The 24,369-nt window shown below is 55.6% G+C and overlaps 1 protein-coding gene and 1 pseudogene across 12 annotated transcripts in view; one reads left to right on the top strand and one right to left on the bottom strand.

Annotated features, from left to right (window-relative positions):
* Positions 1 to 580: 580 nt before the first annotated feature.
* On the bottom strand, positions 581 to 1,000 carry LOC123929328 (annotated as a pseudogene).
* Positions 1,001 to 11,388: 10,388 nt separating this feature from the next.
* The window catches only part of SRCIN1 (SRC kinase signaling inhibitor 1), a 67,424-nt gene continuing 54,443 nt past the window's right edge, over positions 11,389 to 24,369 (top strand). For 2 of the 12 annotated variants that reach the window (XM_045984863.1, XM_045984860.1), the window contains exons 1-2: positions 12,503 to 12,735; positions 21,162 to 21,224. In XM_045984863.1, coding sequence (XP_045840819.1) covers positions 12,612 to 12,735; positions 21,162 to 21,224 — 187 coding nt within the window. In that variant the 5' untranslated portion in view covers positions 12,503 to 12,611. Of the gene's footprint in view, positions 11,500 to 11,530; positions 11,551 to 12,502; positions 12,736 to 21,161; positions 21,225 to 24,369 lie in introns of those variants that run through there. The other 10 variants (XR_006815919.1, XM_045984868.1, XM_045984870.1 and 7 more) reach the window with 7 other exon arrangements.

The following is a 24,369-nucleotide window of genomic DNA, read 5'->3' as shown; positions in this document are numbered from 1 at the left end:
ATTCATTCTCTTAAAAAAATAAAGCTCATCTACCTATTTATTCATTTATAATCTCTACACCCAACCTGGGGCTGGAACTCATGACACCTAGATCAAAAGTCACGTTAAAAAAAAAAAAAAGTCACGTTTTTCCAACTGAGACAGCCCAGTGCCCCTATTCATTCATTCATTCTTTCTTTCTTTATTTGCCAGAGAGAGAGATCACAAGTAGGCAGAGAGGCAGGCAGAGAGAGGTGGGGGAAAGCAGGCTCCCTGCTGAGCAGAGAGCCCAATGCGGGGCTCCATCCCAGGACCCTGAGATCATGACCAGAGCTGAAGGCAGAGGCTTAACCACTGAGCCACCCAGGTGCCCCTGTTCTTTTTTTTTTTTTTTTTAAGGTTTTATTTATTTATTTGACGGAGAGAAAGAGATAGCAAGAGAGGGAACACAAGCAGGGGGAGTGGGAGAGGGAGAAACAGGCTTCCTGCTGATCAGGGAGCTGGATGCGGGGCTCAGTCCCAGGACCCTGGGATCACGACCAGAGCCAAAGGCAGACGCTTAACAACTGAGCCACCCAGGCACCCCCACCCAGGGTTTGTTCTAATGCTTCTTGTTGGCAGTCGCCATCTGTCCAGAGATTCTGTCCATAACTCTCTGTCCCTGAGGTGTCAGTTTGTGGCCCCCATCTTGGTTCTTGTCTGTAACTTTCAGCTACTCCAGGGCTTGGAGGACCCTGTGGGCCACATTCTTGGAGCATCAACCGAAGAGGCTGGGTGCAATGCTGTTTCTCTGATGTCCCCCATAGATCTTGGTCATGGAGCCAACCTGGTGCAGCCCGAGAGATACAGGCACTGCTCTGTGGAACCAGTTCTCATCACAGAGAACAAGATCTATACACTCAGGCAGCTTGACCGAGTCCACCCATTTAGGAAACTTCAGCTTCCCACACTTTTTGAGGAAGGCTGCCACAGCTCTGATGACCTCCTGCAGATTCAGGTCTTTTACAGCAACTCCAGCCATGGAGGCCTCTGTGCCGCCAGCCCGGGGAAATTTCCTTCAACTGCCCACCCCACCTTCTTTTTCGAAATTGTTTTGGCTATCCTAAGTCCATTGCATTTCCATAAGAATTTTTTTTAAAAGATTTTATTTATTTATTTGACAGACAGAGATCACAAGTAGGCAGAGAAGCAGGCAGAGAGAGAGAGAGGAGGAACCAGGCTCCCCGCAGAGCAGAAAGCCCGACACGGGGCTCAGTCCCAGGACCCCGGGATCATGACCCAAGCCAAAGCCAGAGGCTTTAACCCACTGAGCCACCAAGATGCCCCTCCATAAGAATTTTAGAATCAACTTTTCAATTTCTACAACAAAAGGCTGCTACGAATTTGACTGGGATTGTGTTGAATTTATACATCAGTTTGGGGAGAACTGACATCTTGACAGTATGAGTCTTCTGATCCATGAGCATAGTATACCTCCTCATCTACTGAGGTCTCTGAGCAAAGTTTTGTAGTTTCTAGTGTGTAGGTCTTGAATATTCTTTACCAGTCTTTTCCCTAAGTACTTAATATTTTTTGATGTTATTGTACATGGTATTATTTTTTAAATTTCAATTTCCAGTTGTTCATTGCTAGTATATAGAAATACAATTGATTTTATATGTTGACTTTATACTTACAATCTTGCTATACACACATATTAGTTCTAATAGCTATGTTTTAGATAACACCAGATTTTCCACTTAGAAATCTGTGCCATCTTGGATAGTTTTACTTCTTCCTTTCAATTCTGGATGCCCTTGGGCCCTTGTCTTAGAACACTAGTTAGAGCCTCAGCACAATATTGAATAAGGATGATGAGAGTGATATCCTTGCCTTGTTCCTGACATTAGCAGGAAATCTATGGTTCTTTTATGGAAGATTCACACTTTTAGTGAGTTCCTTTATGGGATCATGCATTCCTCTTCTCTGTTTGGTTTTGCCATTAGTATAATCTAATCTGCTTTAAAACTTCAGTGTATTTTTTTCTCTGTCACTTTAAAGGGATTTTTGAGGATGGAGTGATAAACATTTGTGCTAAGCTAGCCTTCTTTCTTTTTTTTTTTAAGATTTTATTTATTTATTTGAGAGCAAGAGAGCAGAGCAAGAGAAAGCATGGGGGGAGAGGCAAAAGGAGAGGGAGTAGCAGGCTTGATGAGGGGTTTGATGATGTGGGGCTGGGTGTGGGGCTGGATCCCAGGATGCTGAGATCATGACCTGAGCCAAAGATGGACACTTAACCCACGGAGAGCCACCCAGGTGCCCCAGCCCTCTGCATCTTCACTCAGCAAAGTTCTGCTCCCCTTTCAAGGCCCAGCTCAAGTATCAGTCACATCTCCCCTAAAGCTTTCCCAGACCCCTTTCCCTGCAGGACTAATTGCTCCCTCCTCAGTGCTCCATCCCCAGCCTCACAGGGCAGCAGGATCCTTTCCACAGATCGCACAGCTGTTCTGCTTCTGCTCCTCTGGGAAGAAGGCAGATTCGGCTAGTCTTTTGTCCCACCCTGTTCAGGCAGCTGGACAGGTGCCCAGTGCCCTTCAGGGTCCCTGTGCGTGTTTGCAGCCTCTGTTTGGGCTCCAGACCCCAGAGGTAGCAGGCGTACCCCTCATCCAGCACGGAGATTCTGGCTCTGCCCCACTTGGCTGTATGCAAAGCGATAGTACAGATGGGGATGTCGAAAATATCTGTGACATATTCCAAACTGGCCTACTTTCCTATCACGAGAGAGTCTGGGACTGAGACAGGCGAGGACACGTGAGAGGGGAGTTTGGGACCTGTTCCCACCTCTGTCTTCCTCTCTCGCTGCATTGTTGTTGTTGTTGTTGGACAGGAGAGGGATTTGCAGCCTGGCCCAGCAGTCCCCACCCTGATCTGCTGCTGCACGGTTGGGGTTGGTGGGGAAGGGGGCAGGGAGGAGTGAGGGTGTAAAGGGCCTGGAGAAGTTGGTGCAGGAACCGAGGTTGGAGACCTGGGACCTATCTTGGGAAGCTTCCAGCCCCAGAAGGCAGTGGAGGCCATATCATTGGACTTGGGGGCTTGGGTTCAAGTTCTGGTACAGCTGTGAAGCCTTGAGCAAGTGTCTTAACCTCTCTGGGCTTTGGTTGTCTCATCAGCAAAGCTTGCTTGCCCACCACGGGATTGCTGTGAAGACTGTCAAGCTCTGGGCCCTGCGGTACTAATCCAGTTCCCATGCTCTTCACCTTGGCCAGACTGTGCCCTTGCACAACAGCTTAAATGATCCCCTGCTCCAGCCCTCTCCCTCCCAGCAGACCTGGCTGGGCCACCACCCCCTTCATCCTGGCACAAGACTCTCTTGAGGAAGGAGTCACTGCAGTTCTTGCTGGTGTCCGGGCCTCAGCACCCCTCCTGCACTGGCGGAAAGTTTACCCTGGGAGCTGATCTCAGTCTCTCTTGCAGACCTAGAGTCCCTTCAGTGTTCCAGCTTAGCTGCTCCTTCACCCAGAAAGTGATCGTTACCTAGTTTCTCCCTTTTCAGGCTAGACACGATCTTCTTCCCTCTGCTTCTCAAGGTGCACAGGACCCTTGGGATATTTCCTAACTCTGATGAAGCTGGATTTCTTTCTGCTTTCAGGTCCTTGTCCAACTTGGGGTTCTATGGGTGTGTGTATGGGTGGGTGTGTGTGGGGGGGGGAGTAGCTGCCTCAGTTTCCCCAGCAGGCACACAACTAGAGAAGTAAGTGGCCAAATTGGGAAAGATGGGTTGCTATGGATCCATACATCAGGGCCAAAGAAGAAATAATGGTTCGTATCTGAAATTCTTATTATACCCCTTCCCTTTATCTAGCTATTCCACTTCTAGGAATTTATTCTACAGATAAGCTTGCACTGTGTGAACTGAAGTCATTACCAGGATATCTTTTGCCCTAGACATGGCCTAAATAGCTATCCACAGGACACCTTTCTTTTATTTTATTTTATTTTTTTTAAAGACTTTATTTTTAAATAATCTCTGCACCCAACATGGGGCTTGAACATATAGCCCCGAGGTCAAGAGTGCACGTTCTACCGACAGAGCCAGCCAGGCGCCCCAACAGGGTAGCTTTATATGTGCTGGTGTAGAACAATGTCCAGTTTATAATTGTTGAGTGTGTATCCTAGGCTGCTGTTTGGGTAAGAGAACACAGAGGAGATACTTGTGAGCACATGGGCAAAAGTCCCAAAAGGCCAAAGAAACTGGGGATGGTGTTTGCTTCTGGTGCTGGACCCCAGGGACCCGGGGCGAAGGCAGTGGTGGGGAAACTGACTTTCCACTGTACTTCCCTTTTGCCCCTTTTGAATTTTGTATCACTTGAAAATAGGATTTCCTATTCAAAAAATAAGTCAAGGGACACCTGGCTGGCTCAGTTGGTTAAGCAACTGCCTTCGGCTCGGGTCATGATCCCAGAGTCCCGGATCGAGTCCTGCATCAGGCTCCCAGCTCCACAGGGAGTCGGCTTCTCCCTCTGACTTTCTCCTCTCTCATGCTCTCTCTCTCTGTCTCTCAAATAAATAAATAAAATAAATAAAATCTTTAAAAACAAACAAAAAATAAGTCAAATTAACTTTTTTCTAGTCCTGGAAATCTTGGAGGTCACTGATTTTTGGTCCCCGTCATATACCAGTGGTTATTGCTGTGGGCCGACCCCAGCGGGGAGGAGGGTGAAGCCAGGGGTGGGGCAGGGAGTGGGGCAGGGAGTGGGGCAGGGAGTGGATGGAGGCCCGGGTCCTATCTTGGGAAGGAGCTCAGGGCTCAGAAGGCCGCTCATGCAACAAGTGGACAGCCGAGAGCAGCCACAGGAGAGACCCGGGAGAATCAGGACAACAGACTTCCCAGAATCCACACAGCATGGACACTCTGGAAGGTGGAGAAGACAGAGAGGACCAGGGGGACCAGAGCTCTGCCCTGTGAGGGGGAGACGGATAGCCACAAATAAAGCTAAGTGGGTGTTAGGAAAGCCCAGGGGAGAGGGAATTGCAGCTAGACTGTTTACAGGTGCAGAGGGCGGTGGGGGGGGGTAGAGTTTGGGAAGACTTTATTTATTTATTTATTTATTTATTTATTTATGTTTGCTCCTCCCTGCCCACCCTGGGAAGGCTTTATATTGAGGAAACGGGATTTGAGCAACGCCTGGAATTGGGAGTCAGGTGTCAACAGGGGCAGAAGGAAAGAATATCCCTATGGTGGGACAACCGTATGGGCAAAGGCGGAAGTGTAAAGGGGAGATACAGGGCACGCATGCACACAAGCAGGTGTGTGTGTGTGTGTGTGTGTGTGTGTGTAGTGTGTGATACTGCAGGAGGTAGCCAGAGATAAGGCAGGAAAGATTTCGCGGACAGATCATGGAGGGCCTTGAATGCCAGGCTAAGAAATGTATTGAAATTCTCAGGCACAAGAATGAATGGGAAGTGAATGGATGCTTAGGGGCGTAGCTTCTCAAACTCTTCGGGTGAGACACATTTTTACTGTTGTTGTTAAATTTCCAATTGACTGTGAACCTACTTTTTTTTTTTTTTTTTTTTTATTTGACAGAGAGAAATCACAACTAGGCAGAGAGGCAGGCAGAGAGAGAGGAGGAAGCAGGCTCCCCGCGGAGCAGAGAGCCCGACGTGGGGCTCGATCCCAGGACCCCAGGATCATGACCCGAGCCGAAGGCAGAGGCTTTAACCCACTGAGCCGTGCTTGGACGCTGTGGCAATGTGACATCCCCGGAAAGGTTGCCTAGCGCTTCCTCTCTATTTCTGTACTCATCTCGTGAACCAGTGGCCACACTTGTGTGGGGACCATGCTGTGAGTAGCCCTGCCCCAGAGTCCTTGGAGGGGCTGTAGAGGCAGGGAGGGCCACAGGTTTTGTTTTTTGGTTTTGTTGTTGTTTTGTTTTGTTTTGTGGCGGGCATGGATGCTCATTTATCTAGGGAGAGGATGCAGAACATTTGTCAGGACCCTCAAAGGGGCGCCTCGGCCCCAACCCAGCTATCCTGTGCTTGCTGCCTGTTAGGGAAGTGAGAAGGGGAAGGGGAGCTTCTCTTGGGGTGCAAGCCAGGCAGGGGGGAGGCTTCAGGGATGCAGCGTGGGGTCAGAAAACAGCATCCTGGGGGGCCCCACAAGCATTTTCTGAGTCTTTCAAGCAGATGCCTGGGGCCCCACAGCCCCAGAAAGGCTGTGACCCCTGTGGGCTCACACAGGTAGGCTCTGCAGTTGGATGGATTTCTTGAACTCCCTAGAAAACACCTGCTTTCATGACTACTTTTTCTTTTTTGGCGTGAGATTCATGTGACATAAAATTAAACAACTCGGTAGCATTTCGGCACTCCCCATGTTGTGCAAACTCCCACCTCCACTAAGCGCCCAAGCATGTCGTCACCCCGGAAGGAAATCTCATACTCCTTAAGGGGTTGCTCTCCATTTTCTTCCTCCTCCTTCGAGGCAGATCTCGACAGATTTGCCTCTTCTGAATATGTCGCATACGCAGAATTGTACAGCGTGTGACCTTCTGTGTCTGGCTTCTTTCACTTAGCACGTGTTTCAAGGTTCATCCGAGTTGGAGCGAGTATTAGTATTTGGGTCCTTTCTAGGGACAGATCATATTGCGTTATAAGCATAGTTAGTTCACGTTCATCTGCTGAAGGACATTTAGGCTGTTGGGTCACGTGCTATTTCCGTGTTTAGCTTTTTGAGGCATTCCCAAACTGTCTTCCAAAGTTGCTGAGCCATTTTTCATTCCCACCAGCAAAGTGTGAGAGGGTTCCACCTGCTTTCTTTATTCAACAGGTGATTGTTGTCCCCTGGGAAGGCAAGGCAATGGTTACCAGGAACTAGCATGGGGAAAATAGGTCAGGATGATCCCTGCTCTTTTGCCCTACCGCCCACCATAGGCTTCTAGGCTAGTTGGCAGGACTGGGAGGCTGCTGGCTGGTATGTGGGCGTGGGAGGTTGCCTTTCCCTTTTTCACCAAGGCATGTAGGTCAGGTGGTGAAATCTAAAACCTTAAAGCCAAGGTAGGTGTGTTCTTTCAGGAGTTGGGCTTGTGGTCCACTTGGACCCTGTGGCTCCCTGAGGGGAAGCCCTAGTTAATGAGGGAGACTCGGCACTCCCAGTCTGATGGAGGAGGTAGGACCCTTGCCTGCCATCTGACAGGAAGACAGAGACTTGGGCTCAGAAAACTGCCCATCAGAGGGACACCTAGGCTTCTCGCTGAAAGTCCCTCAGCCCGGGGTCCCTCTCTGCTGGAAACACCAGGAAGAATTTCTCTGGCTGGAGGTGGCTAGAGTCAGGAGCCCAGAGAAACCCCCATCCCACATTCTCTCTCCATTCTTCAGAAAGTGGGTTTGATGTGCTAATGAGAGCATCAATTATGGAGCATCATTAGCATTCATTACAATAAGAAGCTGGAGAGGGAGGACCGCAGGGAATAAGGGACAGTCCTTTGAAACTTACTGCTATTCACTCCTCTTCTGTAGGGTGGGAGGGGGAATGGGAGGGCCAGGAATGCAAGAGGAGACCTGGAAGGGGCTCTGGGACGCTAGTCTATGGTCCCAAGGCTGCAAGCTTGGGGCAGAGCTAAGACCCTCCTCCTCCTCACCTCCCCCACCCCTGCCTGTTTCTACTCCAAATACCAGGTCACCACCCCTGATCATTCTCTCTCAGGAATGGGGCCATAGCACAGTCCCCTCACTGCCTGCGGGCCACTCTTGTTGGAGGGTGGATGGTCCAAGGGGCTCATGAAACGCAGGGGACTGGCAGGGGGCTTTCTGGAGGATATGGGGGGGAAGGGTTTCCCACCATGGCAGAGTGAGCAGTTCAGCATATCCCAGCCATCATTTCCACATCATCCTTTTCCCTGTGCCTTTCCCTAGAGGCCCCAGTGCCTCTCTCTGCCCACCCCTGGTCCCATGTCCCTCTTCCTGCCCAGATGTTTGTCCAGGTGTGCTCCCTGTTCTCACTGTAACTTGGGGAAGGAGTGGCCGAGAATTCTCACCTCTAGCGTGCTCCCCCATAACCTCCCTCCCACAGGTTCCCAGGAACAGGCCAGGGAGGGGGCAGGGACAGTGTGTGAGAAACTCCCTTAAACTTGGCCATAGTGGATCCCTCATATGGGCCAGCTGCCCCCTCCTGACCAAGATCAATGCCCAGAAACACCGGCTGGGAGGAGGGCCAGAGGGAAGTTACCTGTTGAGGACTGCGAGTGGGGGTGGGGTGGCACCTGAGGCATCTCAGGTGGAGGCAGCTGGCACATGGGTTGTGCCCGGGCACCAAGCCAGCTTCCAGGAGCAATTCTCTCGTCTCTGGGCTGAGAAATACTACCTGAGTTGCTCTGCCGCTGATCAGTGGCAATGGCTTCCCAGCCTTTTCCCTACCCCAGGAGACTCTGCTTCGGAGATGTGATGGGGGCCGGGAACCGATCTTTCCTGGGGGGCCAGTCCAGAGGATCTCGGCCCCGGGGGGGGGGGTGAGGGTCAATGCCATCTACCCATCCTCTGTCTCACTGTGCAGTCTCAGGGCCTTTGTTTTGGTTCTGAAGCTGAATCTCCTCTCACCCCTCTATGGGACCCAGCTGTCCTGGGTTGTGTGGGTGTGGATGAAGTAGTTCAGGGGGATAGGGGGTCAAATGAAATCAAGGCTAAGCAGACGATGAGAAATGTCAAGGGTCAGGGAGCCTGGGTGGCTCAGTGGGTTAAGCCCTTGCCTTTGGCTCAGGTCGTGATCTCAGGGTCCTGGGATGGAGCCCCACATCGAGCTCAGCAGGGAGCCTGATTCCTCCTCTTTTTATCCTGCCCCTGCCTGCCTCTCTGCCTATCAAATAAATAAATAAAATCTAAAAAAAAAAAAAAAGAAATGTTAAGGGTTCCTCTTCAAGAAGTGAGCTCCTGTGTGCCTGGAGCTCCTTAGCTCAGTGGCTAAGCATCCGCCTTGGGCAGACGTCAGGATGGAGCCCTCCTGATGCAGGAGGTCACGTCAGGGTGGGGAAAGATGGGTGCACTGTCCTGCTGACACCTTTGGAACTCTTCCCAGTTTCTGGGGGCTGATTCACAGAGCCTCTCCATCCAGTCTCCAAACCAGTGACTTCTTGGCATTTATCCTAAGGGCAGAAAAATCTCCATGGGACTGGGCAAGCATCTTTCCTGTCATCATCCAGGGCTAATGTCCAGTTCCTTAACCTTGACATAACTGAACGTTCCTGAGCCCAGCTCTCTTCCATCCACCGAGGCTGGCCCCGGCTTCTGGCAATGCACACAGGAGGTGCTGCTGGTGATGGGAAAGATGCTGAGAGCTTTGAAGTCAGGCAGATCTGGGTTTGAATTTCAGCTGTGCTACTCTTAGAGTGGGCACACGTGGCTATTCCTGTCTGAGCCTCAACTCTTTATCTCTGAAATGGGGCCGAAGATACCCATTCTGCAGGATTGTCGAGAGGGTTAAATGAGAGAATATGAGTAAAGCACTTGCCGATTCCCTTCTCCTTAGCTGTGCACAAAGTGGGGCAGGGAAGAGACCTCGTCTTAGGGGAAACCTGAAGGGAGAGGAAGGGATGGAGTCTGTGTAGTTGAGTCAGACTTCTGAATGGAGGTGCAGAAGCTTGAGTCCCCAGCCTGGAGGCTCTGAGAAACGTGGGAGGTGGTGTCCGAGCAGTTGGGGGAAAGCCACCCCTCCCTACACCGCCCCCTCCCCTACACAGGGCCTGCTGCCTCCCATGCCCATCCTGGGCAGACAGCCAGGCAGGGAGCTGGAAGAGTGCCCGCGGTGTGCTGAGGCCAAAAGATGGGCACTGTCCAGTTGGCAGAGGGAGAGCAGCTGGCCGGGAATGGGAGAAGTCAGGGTGCCGACTGCTGGGGTCGTGTGCCCAGACGGTGTGTCTGAGACACGGCTCTTGGCTGCCCTCCGGAGCTAGCCCTGCTGGAGCTGAGAAGGGCCCCCTCCCTGTCCGGCCCTGGCCCTGCCGGCTAAGCTACTGCACCTGGAGATTAATCTCGAGGGGCATCTGGGACTTGCCCCTAGCCAGGCATGTGGCTGGTCCAGGGGCCGGCCTGGGAGTGGGCAGGAAAATGGGAGAGCCTAGATTAAGCTTGTAACCTGGGTAGATCAGGAAGTGGGGAAACCGGTTTGTCATTTGGGCCACTTGGGGTGGGGTCTTCTCTCCTGCCTTGCTGCCTGCCTGGCGCCCTAAATTGAAGAAAGTCCCTGTGCCCCTTTCTTGCTCCATCTAAAGTGGCTTTGGGAAGGTAAAGAAAAGGGGCAGGGGACTCAGTCCACTTTCTCCTCTCCAAGAGCAGTTTCCCAAGGACAGAGAGCGGGAGGGAGAGAGGAAGCAAGCAACCGGCTCCGGAGGGCAGGTCAGGGTCAGTGCCGGTCAGAGCCGGAGGTCTGCTGAGCCAACAGGTAGGCCAAGGTGGGACAGGGAGGGGTGGGAATAAAGCGGGGGCGGGGGCAGAGCTAGCGCTCCGCATGCTGCCTTGGAGGTGGCCGTGGCAGAGCGGCAGAGCCGAGCGAGGTGTGAGAAGGAGCTGGAGCGCGCTCCTTCGGGGTGCTGCTTGAGGGAGGAGCCGGCTCCCCTCAATCCTAGCACTGGCCTCTGCAGTTCCAGCAGACGCCTGCAGGAGGGGCCGCAACCGGAGCTGGGGGCAAGGACACAGCCCAGCAGGGGGCGCCGGGGGACCGGATCCCTGAGGCTGAGCGGAGTCTAAGGAGGGGGGAGGGCGACCCCGGCAGAGGCCGAGGAGGGTCCAGCCTCTCCCTGCATAGGGCGGCTGTGGCCTCCGGAGGTCACCTTGGCTGAAAAGTGGTCACCCGGTCCCGCAGCTCCGCTTGCCTCCCTGCCCTGTTACTCCCCGAATGCCTCCTAATCCCCTGGAGATCCAGGGCTCGGAGACCGAGAAGTCCCCCACCCTCGAGGTGCACCCCTCTCCTCCGAGGCTGGTCCCGGACCTGAGGCATTTGTCTCGGTGGTGATGGTGCGAGGATGGCTTGGGGTGGGAGAAGCAGGTGGAGTGGAGGGGAGCGTGAGCGCGCCCCGCACCCCTGGCCCGGCCACGCGCCGCGGGATCCCGCCGTGCAGCTGGAGGGCGCGAGGCGCAGCCCCCTCCTCTCCTCGGCTCCTCGCCACCACCGGCGGCCCTTTGTACGTTCCGGCCACACGCGGGTACCCGCGCCGCGCGCGCTCCCGCCCGCAGTGACACACCCGCGCCGGCCCGCGCGCGCGCCCCCCCGCACACATACACACACACATACACACACATAGACACACACACTCGCTCTCGCACACTCGGTGACACGCCCGCGCGCGCGCGCACCCACACGCCCGGCCGCCGGCGCCCTCCCAGCTGGTCCACCCCGGCGGGGCCCGCGCCCCCGGCCCGCCCGCCTGGCACCGCGCCCCGGGGCTGGGGCCGAGCGAGGAGTCCGCGAGGCGGCGAGAGGGCGAGCGCCAGGCAGGCCGGCCCGGGGCCCCCGCCCCCCGCGCCCCCGCCCGATGGGGAACGCTCCGTCCCAAGGCATGTCCCTGTCTCTCTCCTCCCTAATGTGCCTCCATGCTTAAGTGGAAGGTATTTCTGTTTTCTTTGTGTGTTTTCCCCTCGGCCGGGGGCGGGGGCGGCGGCCGGACCGGGGAGGCGGCGGCCGGTGGGGCTAGGGATGCTCGGGGCGCAGGTGGCGGGGGTGGGGGGCAGGGGACCGCGGTGTGCTGGCTTGGAAGAAGGACCCGAGCGACAGGAGTCCTGGGACCAGAGGGGGACAGGAATTGGCGAGGCTGGAGACCAAGCGGGGAGGGCCTCGTGATGCCCGGGGGAGAGGGCCCGAGGGGTGAAAATGTAAAGGGGTACGTTTGGAAGAAGGAGGGGTGGGGAGAAGAAGAAGGGGGATGGATAGTGAGAGGAGTGGGGGGAGGGGAGTGGTCCATCCGTGGTGGTGGAATAGGAGGATGCAGGGGGTGGGGGGTGGGGAGGCGAAGGGGTTGGAGAAGTGGGTGGCGGGGAGCCTCAAAGGCCTCTCTTTCCCCCAGGTCCCAGAATGGGGTGAACGCGGTTGGACGGTGGTGGTAGGTGCTTTGCGCCAGCCCCCCAGGGAAGGAAGGGGATGAGTGCATTCTGGGGTTAGCTGTGTTGCCAGGATACGAGCCTGTATTTCCCCCCCCCCCCGCCCCCCTCACCTCGAGGCCCTAGCCCTGGAGACCTCGAGCCTAGGCAGCACTTGCAGAAACAGGGGACCAGCTCCCCGCTCAGCTGGCGGGTAGGGAGGGGCCATAAGGGGGAGGGGCTGGGGGAGGGGCTATTTGATCTTAAGCCCTCCCCCTGCGGAGGCCAGAGGGCAGGGGAGGGCGCCCCCAGCTGGGGAGAGCATCCTGGGTGAGTGAGGAGGTAGGGACTGCCAGAGGCTGAGGGGCAGAGGGCGGGGCTGGGGAGGGGACGCGCCATAGCCCCCCCTCCCCTCCCACGCACCCCCCTGCTACGTCAGAAGCTCCCGGGCCAGCTCCGAGTCCTGTCGGTGGGGGCAGCAGGATGCTGGTGGAAGCAGAGGGGGCCGGCCGGGTGCCTCCGCAGCTCGGCTGGCAGGGCCCCGCGGGGCGTGTGCGGCTGCTAGTGCTAGCCCCCCCGCCCCACCCCTCCCCATGCAGCCCTGGCAGTGCCTGCGGCGCTTTGCCCTGGCCTGGTGGGAGAGGACCGCTGAGGGCAGCGCCCGATCTCCTAGGGAGGAGGCTGGATCGAGGGACCCCGGGGGCCGAGGGGAGCCAGGTGAGCAGGAGCAAGGGTTTTGCAAGGAGGAGGTCCCGGACTGTTTTTCCCTCTCTCCAAATACTATGGAAGCAGGAGGTCCTGAAGCCCCCAACTTTAAGGGAAGTGTTTTCCTCCCCCTCGGTGGCGCTGGCGGAGGGCTCCTGGCTGAAGACTTCTCAGGATATGTCGGAGCTACTGTTGTTTTGGGGGAAGGGGAAACAGATGAGGACATGGTGGGGGTGCATAGCTGACCAGACTTTGGACTTGTAGGTCCAAACGTTCCTTGGTGTGGGGTTTGAGCACTTTGTGGGGCTGGAGGTTGGATACCTTCTTCTCGACTCTGGGTATCTTGGTCTGGGTGACCTTGAGCCAACTGCTTTGCTGTCTAACTTCATGCCTCAGTTTCTCTCATTCCCTTCCCTTTCCCTCTTGCTGGTTTTCAAGAATTGATGCTGCATTTGATGGAGATTGTCACTATGAAAATGTGAAGCTCTGTCATTCTTGGTGGCAGCTGTCGCGGTGGTGTCTCGTGCGGTTGTGTGTGTATGTGGGGGACAGTTTGGGTTTCTGCAGGAGGGCTTTTGCTAGTTCTTGCTGGTGTTGGGGCCACTGTGAGCAAGTGTCAGGGCCTGGCATTCACACCGGAAGGAGGGCTCCAGGCGAGCCAAGTGTTGTGGGGCAGAGACTTAGCTGGTGGCCTCGTGTAGAAGCAAGGCTTGGGGGTGAAGGCTTGGGGTGTAAGGGGAGGGGGTCACAAGAATAAGTTCCCTCCCACCCTCCACCCAGATTGCCTGGCACCCAGGCACCATTGGCAGCAAGTGCAAAGGCTTTGCCCTGGCTTCTTGCCACCGTGCCTTGGGGACAAGAGGGTCTTTGTCCAGTGCCCCCCCCCACCGGCCACCCCGTTCCTTTCTGCCCTTACCATGATAGCAGATTCTCTGTGATGACCCTAAGGGCTGGGATGGAGATGTGGGTCCCCTGTGTGCTCTGGGGATCTGGAAGAAGCAACTGTGGTCCTCAGGGGCTGAGTGGAGAGGGGGAACTGGGGGAACTCTCTTAGGGGAAGGATCCCTGGGAATGAGCCATCAGGACACCTGCCCCCACCCCAGGCCTTCTGCTTGCTCCTTGTCTAATGTCGACTGGAGGTGGGTGGGTGGGTGGGTGGGTAAGTCTGGGGTCTTTGTGGCCTGATTCCAGCTGAGCTCCAGGTTTCTTAAAGATGTACAGGGTACAGCGTTGTGTGCTGGGATACAGAGCCTCAGACGCTCTCTCTTTCTCTCTCTCTTCCCAGGGACCCACCCTGAAAAAGGGTTTAATTAGAACCATTGATTCCTTCTTTGGCTGCGGGCATTGATCTCAACAGTGTGGTCAGACCTGGGGGGTGGGGGTGGCATGGTTTCTGTCTGCACAGTGCCAACCTTGGCTTTCTCTGACCCAAGCTTAGGAGGGAGGGGGCTGGGCTCTTTAAAGTACCAGGTTTGTTTAAGCCCCACCCCCACTCCAGGTCAGGTCTTAGGGAAAGAAGGGAGCTGGGGTTGAGGATCTGGATGGAGGGAGGGGGGTTTGGGGTTCAGGATCATACTGAATGGTGGGCCTGGGGCTCTGGAATGGAGGGGAAGCTGTGCTTGGGTGGGGTCCTGCAAGGGGGAGTCAGGAGGCAGCAGAGGGGGCCGGTGTGGGGGGTGCAGGCAGAGAGTTCAGGGGAAAGACCTAGGGCTTGCCATAAAAGCTTCTCTTTCGAGGAATCCCGAGCACTTATCTCCTCTAGCCCTGGCAAGGAGATCCAGTTTCTTCTTTCGCTTGTGTCCTCAAGGCCCAGAGAGGGACAGAGATTGCCTCAGAGGCCCAGCAGGCCTGGGTGTGGCTTTGGAGCCTGGTTGCCTGAGCCAGTGGCCCCTGCCTAGGCACAGAGAGCTGAGGGTGAGGCTCCTGGCAGTCTCGAGTCTGGTCTCTGGGCTTGGTGGGAGGTGGGGGGCAGCTTGTGCCCCCCAAACCCTGACTGCCTGTCGTGGGTGGGCTGGTGCAGGTGCAGGCTTCAATGAGGCACTCAGATGCTCTTTGAAGAATCCCTTGTTGGCTTCCTAGGGCCCATTCGAGCAAAGATAATAAAAATCTGGCCGTCAGCGGGTTTGAGGGCTGCACTCGCTTCCCCTTCTTTCATTCCCAGCTCTGAAAAGCAGAGATGAAGGCTTTGGATTTGGCTGCTGCCCCAAGGGAGAGAGGGAGGGAGGGAGGCAGAGGAGGATGGACTGATTGCCTGGCAGCCCAGGAGTTGCTGGGGAGGTGGGCAGAGGGAAAGGGGCTTGGTCCCCAACTCCTGCCAGACAGTCCCGAGGCCTCGGTGGGGCTCCTATGCCCCATACCCAGGCTCCGGCTTTGCTTCAGTCCCAGAGGCCTGCAGTCCTGTCTCTCTGCTCTGCTGCTCCCACTTTCCCCCTCCCCCTCTCATCTCCCCCCACCCTGCCCCTGTGTCTCCCCCACTTCTTCCTCCGGCCTCCCCTCTCCCTGCCCCTTGGTTTCTCCTGCCCTGCACTTTATTTTCTCTCTCTGTCCCCACACCTTGTCTCCCCTTTTCTCACTCTGTCTGCCCTCCTCCCATCTGTCTGTCTTCCTCCCCCCAGCATTGGTCCTGCTTTCTAGGACTGTCTGGAAGGTTAGAGAAGCCAAGTTAGGGGGTGGAGGGCAGCCTCAGCCACTGAAGGGATGGGGCCAGGTTGACTATTATGGTCTGTCAGGTGCCATAGTTATCAGAGTCCAAGCGGAAGGGGGTTGCTGAGCCCTTGGAGGGGTGTGTGTGTGTGTGTAGCAAGGAAACCATCCCCCTCCCCGCACCACAGCGGGCACCTTGCCCTGACATTGGGCTTCAGACACTCCAGTTCTCCTGCCGCCTTCTGCTGCTTGGCTGCCGGAAACCAGCGCCTCTGGCCTTGGCCCCCCCGCCCCTCTGGTCACCCACAGTCCCAGGCATCGCTGTTGCCCTGTCCACGCTCTTCCCCTCACGCCCCAGCAGTTTCCAGGCTCAGAGGTGGGAAGGGAGGGGTCCTAGCCCCAATCCTCACCCCTGGGCTCTGGGAGGCCTTCCTGGAGCCCCATCCAAGCCCTGTGCCCTCTTGCCATCTTGTCGACCTCCCACATAAAAGACAGGACTGTCGTGGAAAGAGCACTAGACTCTGAGTAAAGGGAGCTCATTCCCACTCTTCCTCAGCACCCAAATGTCTGAGTGACCTTGAACAAGTCCCTGCCTGATGTGGGCCTCTTTCCTCACCTGTGAAATGAGGGGGTGTGGGCTGGATCATCTCCAAGGTCTCTTCTGACATTCCGTGGATGTTGTGTCTCTCTTCTGGGTGATTTGCATATGCTTTGCATATATTAATGGTGCCTGCTTGAAGGGGGAAGGTGCCACCCACAAGGACCAGAGTCCCACCCACCATTCCGACTTCCCTTGCCCATTGGCCCAAGCTTTCACTGCTGGAATCTCTTAGGGGGTGGAAGCTGAGGCCTGAGCAATCCTAGGGAGGTGGGTCTGGCCCCTGGGTTCCAGACATGCCAGAGGCAGGATGGGGGGTAGCCGCAATGGAGGGGATCCCTACACTCATCACCCCTGCTACGGAAGGCTCAAACAGGGAAGCCAAGTACTGTATGAATTTACTGAAGTTGCCTGTGGCTACCATGGGGTGTATGAAACCTGGCGGAGGTTGGCTTAGGGGTTTCCCTCCTCCATTCCCAGGGCCTGAGCACCCTCTAGATGCCAAGGAGCTTAGCAAGGTGTAAGAGTCCCTCCTCGGGTGTCAGCTCCCCACCCCTCACAGCCCAGGGCAGATCAGGGTGTCTTGCAGCCCTGCCCATTTCTGCTCAGGCCCCTGGGCTTGTAGGTTGCAATTTGGACCTGAGAGCTGGTCACAGAAAGGACTAGTTCTTTGCATCTCTGGGCCCTGCTTAGTTGACACACTGGAGGTGAAGCCCCATGCTCCCTACAAGGGTCACAGACATCATCAGGGAGAGAGAATCTGCTGCCTCCGGTTCTGTCCCCACCTCCTCTCCTACCTCCTGGCCTGAGCTCTGTCTGGCATGGGCCAGTGTCATGGATCCCAGCCCCCACTCCTGCCTCTGTTGCTTTGGCCCTTATAATGCCCATCACATGGGGCAAGGCCGGGGTAAAGGTTGGCAGCCTGGAGAAGATAATGTGGGGCCACTGAGTCATGGCGAGAATATCTGAAGACAGAAGCAGGGATGGCCTCGGCTACCGGGGAGTACCGGGCCAGCAGAAATGGAGCAAGAGGGATCAAGTTTAGATTTAGTCTTAGAAAGGGACTGTCCCAGGGGGCAGATTTGTTTGTGACCATAGGATTGCCATGAGGATTAAATGTAATCATAGAAGAAAATGTCCAGTACAAGGCTTGATACACAGTAAACACCCAATAACTGGTGTGGCAGAGAGAACAGAAGTCTCTGAAACCAGAAAAGACCCTCCCCTAACCTTGAGACTTAGGATTTTGCAGGGGATGAGAAACTGCAGGGACAATTCCCAGAAGAGCTGCTTCTCCCACACTCAGGCTGCTGCTCCCCCAGTGTGCTCCTCGTGCCTCACGCACGCACTGGGCTCAGGGCCCAGCCACCCGAGGACACCCTGCCCTCATCCGCTCTGTTGCGGGTGGGCAGACAGAAGGGCTTGGGGTGGGGGGAGAAAATATTCTTCTCCCCTCCCCCCTATCCTTGCCCAGGACAGCTTGAAAGGAAACAGACCCACGCTGTAGTAGGAGGAATAGAGGTTAGATAGGAAAGAAAGCTTCCCAGGGTGTGTGTGTTGTGGGTGGGGGGACACTCCAAGGTGGGGAGCTTTAGTGGTCTTTGACCTCAATGACACGTATGTGAACATGAGTAAGCCGGTGTTGTACTTAAGGGCAGGGGACCTGTTGGCATGACCTTTGCAATGACCTTTGGGCCATCCTGAGGCGCCTGGTAAATGCACTTTAACTCTTGTAGCTGTTATGGCTGGCTGAGTACAGAGTACAGGGGTGCATGAGAGAGAGGGGTCCAGTCCTGCTGGGGAGAAAAAGGGGACCAGGTAGTCACTCTTCGATCCTCCAGGGCAAAGAGATGAAGGGCAGTGGGAAAAGCAAGCATGGGACCAGGATCAGGTGGCTTGCCTTCCCTACTGCTGTGTGACCTTGGACAAGTTAGTTGCCGGCTCTGGTCTTCAGTGTGCTTGGTATGAAAAGAGAGGGTGGAACTGGAGAATCTCTAAGGTCTCTTCCAGCTGTCACAAGCTCTACCTCCTTCCTCTCCCCTGAGATAAAACATGCCTTGCCACAAAGAGGATGGGAAGAATATTTCCAAGCTCCAGCTAAACCTGGATAAATGGAGAACTGGCCCAAGAGAATATTGGCACATGCGTGCGAGAGCAGGCACACACACACACACACAGACAGCGACACACACACACACACACACACACACACACACACTCTCTCTCTCTCTCTCTCTCTCTCTCTCTCTCTCTCTCTCTCCAAACAGTCCCTTGTGCTGCAAAGACACATTTTGCCCAAAGTCTACCCTCTCAGCCCGGAGGCTGGATAAGGGAGTGGCCAGAGGATTCAGCTGTCTGAATCATAAACTCAACGTTTTCCATCCTGGCAGAACTGGCTTTTCTACATCCCATTCCATTCAGGGACTAAAATCCAGTCCTTATTTTCCTCCTCGGAGGCACTGCCCGAGGGTGGCTCCTCTCCCCAACAACCTTTTTCTGGTTCCCGGTTGCCTCCACCACCTGGCCCAGTTGACTGCATGTCCCGGCATGGAGTTCTGTCAAGACTGGGAAGGAGCTGGTTTTTTCCCAAGCCTGCCTTCCTCGCCCGCCCGCAAACCTCACCATCCCAGCACACTGGCTTCTTTTCCACTCCAGCCACAGAACTTGCTGGAGACCCCAGACCCAGGGCTCTGCAGGGAACCCTCAGACCCAGAGACCCCCCACAGAACAGCCCAACTCCAGAGGCCGCTCTGGAGAGGCCTAGCTCGAGATGTTTCTGCAGAGCCTAGGAAGTGGTTGTGGGAGGGTGACCTGCCGCCTCCCCACACCCCCAGGGCGAGTGATAATTGCAGACACAGCGGGCATCTGTGGCGTCACCCTAGGCACCGGCATCTGCCTCATTGGGGAAGAATTAACGATTCCATCTCATTGGGAAGGCATTCCACGGCTCACTGAAGCCCTTTCAAAGAAACGCTCAGCCCTTCTGCCTGCTCTCTTGGGCTGCCCCCTGCCCAGTCCACCCCCACTGAGGGAGGGTGAGGTGGGGGTGGGGGCTAAGCTGGCCTGATGCGTCCCCATTTATGTTCCAGCTGCTTTCTAAGAGAAAAGGCTCTGAGGAAGAGTGAGGGCTTTTAGGACTGACTTGGATTTTCACTTTGGTGGTCCCCTGACTTTTAACACTCTCCCCAGCCTGGGTACTCAGGGATTTCTGGAAGTTAAAAGGAGAAGGGGACTGTGAGTGGCTTCCTGGAGGAGGTGGGAGAGCAGGAAAGCAGCCTCCCCCACCCCCCACGCCCCAGGGGCCAGACCTCACTTAAAGGTGAAGCTCAGGAGATCCGGTCTGGGCTTCTCCCAAACCCAACAGCTCATCCTCTCGCCTGGTCTCTGGTCTCTCCGCAGCCCAGACCTAACCTCTTCTGTCTCCCACCCCGAGGATGAGACAGAAGTAGATAGAAGCCAAGCCTTCTCTTTCACTTATTATCCTTCAGAAATGATATATCCTGGAGCCCGGACTAGAAAGAGGGAGACAGCCAAGCCCTTAGGAGGCTAGAGGGGAGGCAGTTTGGCTCAGGGGTCCAGAACTCGGGTTCTGGAGTCAGACAGAGGTTTGTGGTTTGGGTTGTCATTTCGCCTCTGTAGTGCATTTTCCTCCTCTGTAAATTGGGGCCCATGACAGTGTTTTCCTCGCAGGGTGGGTACCAGGATGAAATGCGGTAATTTAGGTAGAGTTCCTAGCTCACTGGAAACCTTTAAGAAATAGTCATTGCTTTGTCTTTGTCCTCCTCACTGTCCAAGGAATGACTGAACGGGCGAAGTCATTTTTGTCTTCCCGGAGGAAGGGGCATACATGAGAAAACCTCTTTAGTTTTTTTTGAAATCCAGATCCTCACCTCCGTTTATCTGGGGATGGGTCCCCGGAGCTGCCACTCAAGGCGGGTGGTGGGAAGGAAGGTAGGCCTCCTGAGTCGTCACTTCTCTGGCCTCCGCGCCCCTGTCCATCTGCCCCTTCCGCGCCCCACTCGAACCTGCACTGCCTGGTCCAGGAAACCCTCCGGGGCTAGCTCCGTTAGTGAGAATTCTTGGTTTCTTCCTTCAGTCAATGTCCCCACATCTGGGTACAACAGCTGCTTCTCCCTGGGACGCCTGCATCTTGGGTAATCGGTGGGAAAATTGGAACCATGAGATTGGCAAGGGCCTCTGAGAACTCTTGCAGCCAGACGTGATGTGGGTATGGATGGGTCTGAGCCAGCCTCGGGAAGGCTGTGCCCGAGAGGGTCCCGGCCACGGTGTCTCCCTCTGGGCAGGAAGGGGGTTCATGCCACCAGCCCCAGGATGGAAGGCAATAGACCATAAGGCAGCAGAGGGGGAAAGGCTATAGTTAGAAGGACTTCCCTGCAGTGTGGGAGGGCCGCAGCCCTGATGAAGGCTGAAAGGGGGCTGTGCCCGTACTCTGAGGGTTGGGGGTGTGTGTGTGGAGGCAGGACTGAGGTATAGACCTTTAAGCAATTAGGGACACAGGTGCCATTGTCCTGCACAGCGTGAGTGTGTGAGTGCTGGTTGCGTGTGAAATACGTTTCCTCATTACAGGTGGGAAGAGGGGCCTTCCTCAGTGTTAGGGGGTGAATGGAGCAGATGGGGGTCTCGGGCTGTGAGAAGGCTGTCAGCAGAGCGGTGATGGCAGGCCCCTCTGACTCTGACCCCACCAGCCTTCCAAGGTGGGGTTACCTTGGGTGGGCAACACAGGTGCGCCCTCCAAGGTGCTATCATTTGGGATCTTATGTGGGTGCTCCAGGAAAGGGCCTGCTTCTGTTTCTGGGAGGAGAATAGGGCCTGGCTTGTTGACTGTCTGTCCTGGGGACCTCATTCTAGGGACCCCGTGTTTTCTGTGTCGTCCTGCTGTCTGTCCTCCTGTCTGTCTCCCACCAGTGTCTCTGCCCCTTCAGCCCCTGCTCTTCCAACACCCAGTCTCTATCCCTCCTGCCCCCACCCCCAGCCTCCCAGCGACCTCTAAAGGGATGGCTGTTAAGGCTCCACCTTGCCTTGTCCCTGCCCCCCTCCAGCCCCATGGCCCAAGGCCCCTGCCTGGGAGCCATCCCACTCTGGGAGCCCCGCCCCGGGCCCCTTGCTCTCTCCACCTCCTCTCCTCTGGCTCTGGGCATTCATTCACGACTTTCCTCCTTTCCTGTCCCTCACCCAGGGCTCCAGCGTGCAGCGGGAGGGAAGGCTCCAGGACTCTGTTCCCTCTGTTTAAAGTCTCCAGGTTAGTAAGCCAGGAGGGAGGCCTCCCCCCACCGCCCTGCCTCACACTGCTCCTTAGCCAACTGCCTCTTGCCAACCTAGATGGCCAGAAATGGGGGAGGGGGGCTTTCCCTGGTGGGCCCAGGCCTTTGCCAGGGGAGGGGACAGCAGAGACTTGACTCCGGGGAGGGCAACTTGCCTGGCGGAGAACGTGTCTATGTGTGCATGTGAGTTAGTGTGTGTGTGCATGTACATAAGTGTGCTGGCCGCAAAGCCTCCTTGGGCTGGGAAGCCGGGGGAGGAGGCAGGGGTCTGGGGGCCTGGGGAGAGGGCCTCAGGAGCAGGGGGCCCTTCTTACGGAGGGAAACCCATGTTCCAGTGGAGGCTAGAGGGTGGGGGATGGGACATGGGACCACAACCCACCTGAATACAGCTCTGTTTAGTTTATAGACACTTGCAAACCTGTGATCTTATTTCATTTATTCAATGATTCAATCGTTCATTCATTCATTTGTCCGTTTGTTCATTCATTCAATAAAGATTTATTGAATACCTTCTCTGTGCCAGGCCCTGGGCTAAGGTCTGAGTCCAACAGTGAACAAGACAGATAAGTGTTCTTCCATTGCTTAAGTGCTGGGCAGATAGAGGGTAAGGAGTTGGCTGAATTCACCCACTGTGGAGCCGGGGCCGTGGCTTGGCCAGCTGACTGTAAAGTGCTTCTACTCCAGGACTGTGACTCCGTGTCCCCTGATGCCCCCTCTGCCCCTGCTCCCCGGCCGGCAACTGCTCTCTACTTCATGTCCCTGTAAAGTGTCCCTTGACCTGATGGTGCCCCTCACATAGTGTGCCCCCACCAAGTAAGTAGTGATAGGGGCCTCAAGTCCCTGGGGACTTGGGCAGTGTTGTGGGACCTGTGCCGAGGACTCTTCAGAGGCCTTGGGGAGCCGACCCCCTACTTCGCTGCCCAGGGTCAGCAACCTGGGGCCCTGGACTTGAGAGGCAGCCTGATCTGGGTTCAAATCCTCACTTAAGCCATTACCTAGCTCTGTGGGCCTGGACAAGCCACTTGTGCTCTCCTGGCCTCAGTGTTCCTGCCTGGAAAATGGCAGGGTTTGTCAGGCACCTGGGTGGCTCAGTGAGTAGAGCATGTGATTCTCGATCACAGGGTCATGAGTTCAGGCCCCACATTGGGTGTGAAGCTTACTTATTAAAAAAAAAAGAGAGAGAGAGTAAGTTAAAAACAAATGGCAGGATAGATGAGAAGAGCACAGGAAAACCAGCAGCTGGTCCAGAGCCTGGCTTACAGCAAGGATTGCCGCATTGCTTATTCTCTTCCTGCGTGTGCCCTCTCTCCCCCTGGGGCAGCCTGAGCCCCAGTATTGTCCGGCTGCTGCTCTGTTCCCCCCTCTCCCCCGCCCCACCAGGGGAGCGGGGCTGCAGCATCTGGGTCTTGGCTGTCTGCAGACTCAACGTCCTCCAGTCCTCTATCTCTCTGAAGGATGCTTCAGCCCCAATCTGGGCGGGCAGCTGGGGGAGGCAGCCCTCCTTGCCACTGTGGCTGCTGCCGACGCCTTGATGGCTTTTTAATAACTTTGCTCTGAGACAATCTGCAGAGCGCTCGTTTGTCTGCCTCTTAATTAAAATTACCGTTTTCCTAAAAGAGCAACAAGCCTGCTCCCCTCCCTCCCCCACTGTGGCTGCTGACAGGAGGCAGCAGCACTTGAAACTGCAGCCCTTCCTCTCTGCCCAACGCTGCCCCCCACCCCAGTCCTGGTTGCAGGGGCCACCAACCTCCCTTCCCCGCACCCATAGCAGAGGGGCCCAGGCTCAGCCACCCCGGCGGACTTGGAGAGTGGGGGCAGGGAACCAAGAGGAGGGCCTGAATGCTCTCCTCTCTTGCCCACCCTTTTCTGGAATACTCCCAGAGACAGGGAGCTCAGCACCTTTCAAGACTTCCAACATCTGTAGAGAGGGGAAACAACTCTGTCCTGCCTACCCTTCCAGAGCAGATTAAGATGTGGTTGGGTTTTGGAAACGTGTTGTGATGGATTATTAGGGGTGGGGGCTGTCCATCGAGGTGGACACAATGGGGTCAGCGCCTCAACATTGACTCTGGTTCCAGTTACAAGAGACTTCCGGGTTCCCTTTCTAGGCTCCGATTCAGCAAGGGAGTGAGGGACTGGCGGGTCTGGGGCGGGGGGGGCTCATTCAGTCCTTGCTGAATTTGGGGGGAAAATCATCCCCTGTAATAATGAAAATACTAATGACCAATATTTACTGAACGTTTACTTATTAATACATGAACCATATGCTGGGTTAAGCTCGGTTCATTTTATCCTTAAGACCCACCGGCCTGTGTCCTCAATGCTAAGTTCTCTGTTTTATGGGGGAGGAGACAGACCAGAGAGGTTAAGTAACATGCCCAAGGTCACATAGATAATCCATTATGGTATCCTCAGCTCTACTCCCCCTTCCGCCTAAAGCTCTCTAGCCTCTTAGGTCTAGCCTCAGTCTCTCATGCTGTACATGGAGCGGTTCCCCTCTGCCTCTCTCTGCAGTCCTGCGAGCACTGTCCCTCCAGAGTCCATGCTATTGACAACTGACTCTGAGGTTCATCAGCACCTTCCTTCCCCAACCCCATTCCTGGTTCCACCCCTGGGACACCCTAGGGACTCTGGACCCTGGAGTGGGGGAAGGTGGACGAGGGGGACTGGAGGTTAGGGCATTCCCATTTCCAGACCTCCTTTTGCCTGGGGCAGAGTTCCTCTCCATGTGGGGAAAAGACCACGGGGGCAGGAAAGTGACTCGGTGACTTGGCTGTGACAGCAGATGCTACTTGGTTGTGAACTGGTCTTATACTGTGGCTTCGTCGGTGAGGCCCACCTAATAAACTGTTCTGGAGGAGGGGGACATGTCTGGAGCCTCGAGATCCAACATCAGGAAGGACGTCATTAGATGTCTTATGTCTCCAACAGCTCCCAATGCGCCTGGCCTGTCTCCTTGGTGAAGCTTTAAGTGACTCCTCTTCCGGGACGCCCCCCTTGGTCACCTCCATTTCTGCTCTTCCCTGAGGTGCCCCTTCCCGACCACTTCCAGGCTTGTCCCCTCTGAATTCCCATGGCATTGTCAACTCGCTTAACGGCCACTGGTTCTGGATCCAATGGAAC

The sequence above is a fragment of the Meles meles genome, chromosome 18 (assembly GCF_922984935.1).
Source record: "Meles meles chromosome 18, mMelMel3.1 paternal haplotype, whole genome shotgun sequence".
In the NCBI taxonomy this organism is placed as follows: domain Eukaryota; kingdom Metazoa; phylum Chordata; class Mammalia; order Carnivora; family Mustelidae; genus Meles; species Meles meles.
This window is presented reverse-complemented; position numbering and strand designations above follow the sequence as displayed.